General features: G+C 34.2%; 1 protein-coding gene across 1 annotated transcript in view; it reads right to left on the reverse strand.

Annotated features, from left to right (window-relative positions):
* The window catches only part of LOC107674946 (SH3 and multiple ankyrin repeat domains protein 2-like), a 99,316-nt gene that overhangs the window by 42,323 nt on the left and 53,208 nt on the right, over positions 1-3,785 (reverse strand). Inside the window, exons 13-14 of the mRNA XM_016469107.1 lie at positions 3,202-3,344; positions 2,579-2,692 (exon numbers count right to left, since the gene is read on the reverse strand). Coding sequence (XP_016324593.1) covers positions 2,579-2,692; positions 3,202-3,344 — 257 coding nt within the window. The remainder of the gene's footprint in view (positions 1-2,578; positions 2,693-3,201; positions 3,345-3,785) is intronic.

Consider the following 3,785-nt stretch of genomic DNA (forward strand, 5'->3'; position numbering starts at 1 on the left):
AATTTGGATATAATGCACAAATCAAATTCTCAGGTGATCATTCACGCCCATGTTTGACGGATGAACGCGAGCATTTGATCTGAGAGGTGGACGTGTGTGCTTTGTGGCCTAGTTGCATATGAACACTAACTGAATTAACAGCCTGTTATCGCTGCAAGGCTCCTCACATATTCTGCGGGTTATCAGAGCACTGGAAAAGAATAGAGTGAGAAAAGACATAATAAGAGGATTGGGAAAAGTGTTTCTTCCCCTCACCTTGTAATATGTTGAACAATTGTGTAATTTGAAGTGTACACTTTATTTGCGATAGTTCACCGAAAATAAATATTCTGTCATCATTTACTCACCCTCATGTTGTTCTAAATTTGTATGACTTTTTTTCTTCAGTGGAACACAAAAGAAGACATTTAATAGAATGTTCGTGCTGCTCATTTTCATACAACAAAAGTAAATGGTAACCAATGGCTGTCAGGCTCTGAAAATCACAAAGAGCATTATAAGACGTACCATAAAGTAGTCCATATGATTCAAGTGATATATTGCAAGTTTTCTGAAGCCATATGACAGCCATTCAAAGACATAAGAATTAAAAAAAAAAAAAACTAAATTGAAATTATTCATTGATTTTCCCCTTCACTGCAGCTCTGAAATCTCATTCAAGTCTATTCAAATATGCTGTCGAAGACACTTCATGCAAAGATTGACATCAACATTAACATTACTTGTCACATTTCTTTTGCATGCAAAACTATTGTACAGCTTCAGCTTTGGAATGTAGCACAGAAGTGGTATGTCTAAATAGAGCAGCATGAACATTCTGTCAAACATCTTCATTTGAAGAAAGATAGTCACATGGGTTTGGAACAGTCTTGTTACTGTTAATGAAAATTAAATCTATTACAAATTATTTTGTGTATTTGAATGACAAAAAATTTGAGAAAAAAATTAAAACTTAAATTTCAAACACTTCAACATCATTGCAATTGCAATTAACTGAAATGAGTTAAATGACTACAACTAAAACTAAAATAAGGGTCCGTGTAAATCTGTGTATCATTAGTTCAGTCATTTTTTTATTTAATATTGAAAGAAGAAAAATTAGAAAATGGCTCCTATTTCATTGTTTTTTTTTTGTTGTTGTTCTTGTTAAAAAAAATAAATAAATAAAAAGGAAAAACAAGAATTCAGCTTGATTTTTCGTTTTTTCGTTCAGGGGTGGAAAAATGAATAAACAGCTTGAATATTCGATTTCTACACATGGGCAGGAATTAAGCGCCCCTTTCTGCTGATTGGTCAGCTGAACATCAAACCGTGCCGTCATCAGTTCTTCCACAGTTTCGCGCGGCAGAATAATAGCTGCAGTTGTACGGATTCTCAACATGTTTATTGCAACTACATTTCCTTTTTTTCTCATCAAATCAACCAGATTAATGAATAGCTCGACACAACCCGTACTGGAGCAGAGCCTAGACAGGGCTTTCTTCTGTGAATTCACCTGCGCACTCACACACTGGACTGCAACACAAGATTTTTATGAATATAGGCTAATAACTTGCCATTTCGGTTTGTTTCTCACCAAACCCCACAGTATACCCTTCAGAACCCTTGGAATCTACTTCGGCACGAGTTGCATAGGATTATTTTACGACACATTAAAAAAAAGTGAAAGACACGATTCTCTGCCATTAAATGGGCAAGTGCAAGCAGGACATTTTTATTTATTTACAGTGGGTATAGAAAAGAATCACACCCCTTTAAAATTATCACATTTTGTTGCTTTACAGCTTGAAATGAAGACGGACACAGTTTTTATTTCATCCAGCTGTATTGACTCAGTGCAGTTTAAAACATCCAAGTGAAACATAACACCAACATGTCAGAAAAAAAACAGCATTACTGCTGTTCCATAAGTGCCACCTGCTGTCAGAGAGTGAATTTGCGGTCTCATTCAGTGCGTCTGCTGTATTTGATTCGTGCAGATGTTTTATGTAGTACAGTTTCACAAAACTAAAGTCAGACCATTCTGTTTTTGCTTTTATAATTTATACAATCTAATACAATTATATATAGATTAAAAACTGCTCATGCTGCATGTATACAGCATCTTTGTTTAGATCGTGATTAAAATACAGTGGTTGCCTCTAATTTTGAATGGAAAGAGTACAGGCAAAGCCTTAGTTTCTTTATATGAAGATATTTTTTTTGTCTTATTTCTTTATTTGATTCAGGGTTTGTTTAAAAATTTAGTTTTGTTATTTGACATATTTCAATTTCACAAAGAGATGTGCAGCATTTTGTCCAAGCAATAAAAAAGTACACCTTTTCATTTATAATTTGTCTTAAATCTCATTTTGTTAAAAAAAAAACGTATTGTGAAATCAGTATCGTGAATCGTATCGCCTCCTGAGTTGAGTGAATTGTTAAATCCCTACATAATATACTACATACAATGATAGTAAAATAACACTGGTGTGGGTGAGTAAATAATGACAGAAGTATCATTTTTGGTGCACTATGCCTTTAAATTGGCAGTGAATGAGATCAAATTCAAAGTGTGTGTTTGTGTGTAGACACTCACAGGGCCTGTCCTCGTTGGGTTTGCTTGGGATCTCTTCCACGCATTCTGCTGGGAACCAGCCTACATTCCCTCGGGCACTGCCTTCCCAGAATCCTCCTTCTCCAATACTGAGAACTACATATGAGAAAGTCAGCAAATATATATATATATATATATAAAACACTCTTCTCATTATTTACATACTACATGTGCAGTCCTATATATGACACTAGGAAAAATTCCTGTTACACATGCAGCTCTTTTAAGATCATTTCGCTCATTCTCCAACAGGCATTCTGACCACTTCACTATGTGTATAAATTTACACATGCCAATATAATTTCTCAGGCCTATGCTGATTTTATCCAATGAAGTCTTCACTCTTATCCACTGAAACCTCTCATCTCTTTCTGTTTGTGAAGTGTTGCTAGCTCTGGCCAGGCATCGCCTGGTGCCGAAGGGCAGAATCTGTGAATTCTTGCTCTCCATATGGCAGGAGAAACTGCACTGCCTGCTACAAACCAGCTTTTCCCTGCATTTGGTGCACACACTCTTAAAAATGTCCGTAATTACTATCAATAACATATGGTTTAATTGAGTAAAGTTAAACTGAAATCGTAAAGTTTTTTTAGAGATACATGTACCTTTGACCCTGTCGTTCTTATACAAAGCGATTTCTCCCTCGCCCTGCGGTTGGTAAGACTTGACCACCACATAGTGTCTTCCTGGCACAGCACTGTACAGCTTGCGTTTGGACCCTGGAGTGTCCATGCCGGAGAAGACATCCCTGTTGGTGGGAATACAAGAAGCAAAATCTGAATATTAAAATGATAAACATAATTATAATATAATACAATATAACACACACACACACACACACACACACACTAATATATATATATATATATATATATATATTATATAACATTATTTGCATATTAAATATAATACATACCACATAGATATGTTGTTTTTATTACAAATGCTAACAACAGTGTGCTATATTTATCACATTTCTGATATATTTACTTAAACACTTATGAAATAATTATATATTACTATTACATTATACATACACACACATACATGTTAAAATATTATTTACATATTAAATGTAAAACACATTACAAATGCTATATGTATCAAATTTCCATGATATATTTTCTCAAATATTTATATATTACTGTTACAACTAAGATTTTAGAACTGAATCATATATATATATATA

The sequence above is a fragment of the Sinocyclocheilus anshuiensis genome, unplaced genomic scaffold (assembly GCF_001515605.1).
Source record: "Sinocyclocheilus anshuiensis isolate Anshui unplaced genomic scaffold, SAMN03320099.WGS_v1.1 scaffold1065, whole genome shotgun sequence".
NCBI classification, from domain to species: Eukaryota; Metazoa; Chordata; class Actinopteri; order Cypriniformes; family Cyprinidae; genus Sinocyclocheilus; species Sinocyclocheilus anshuiensis.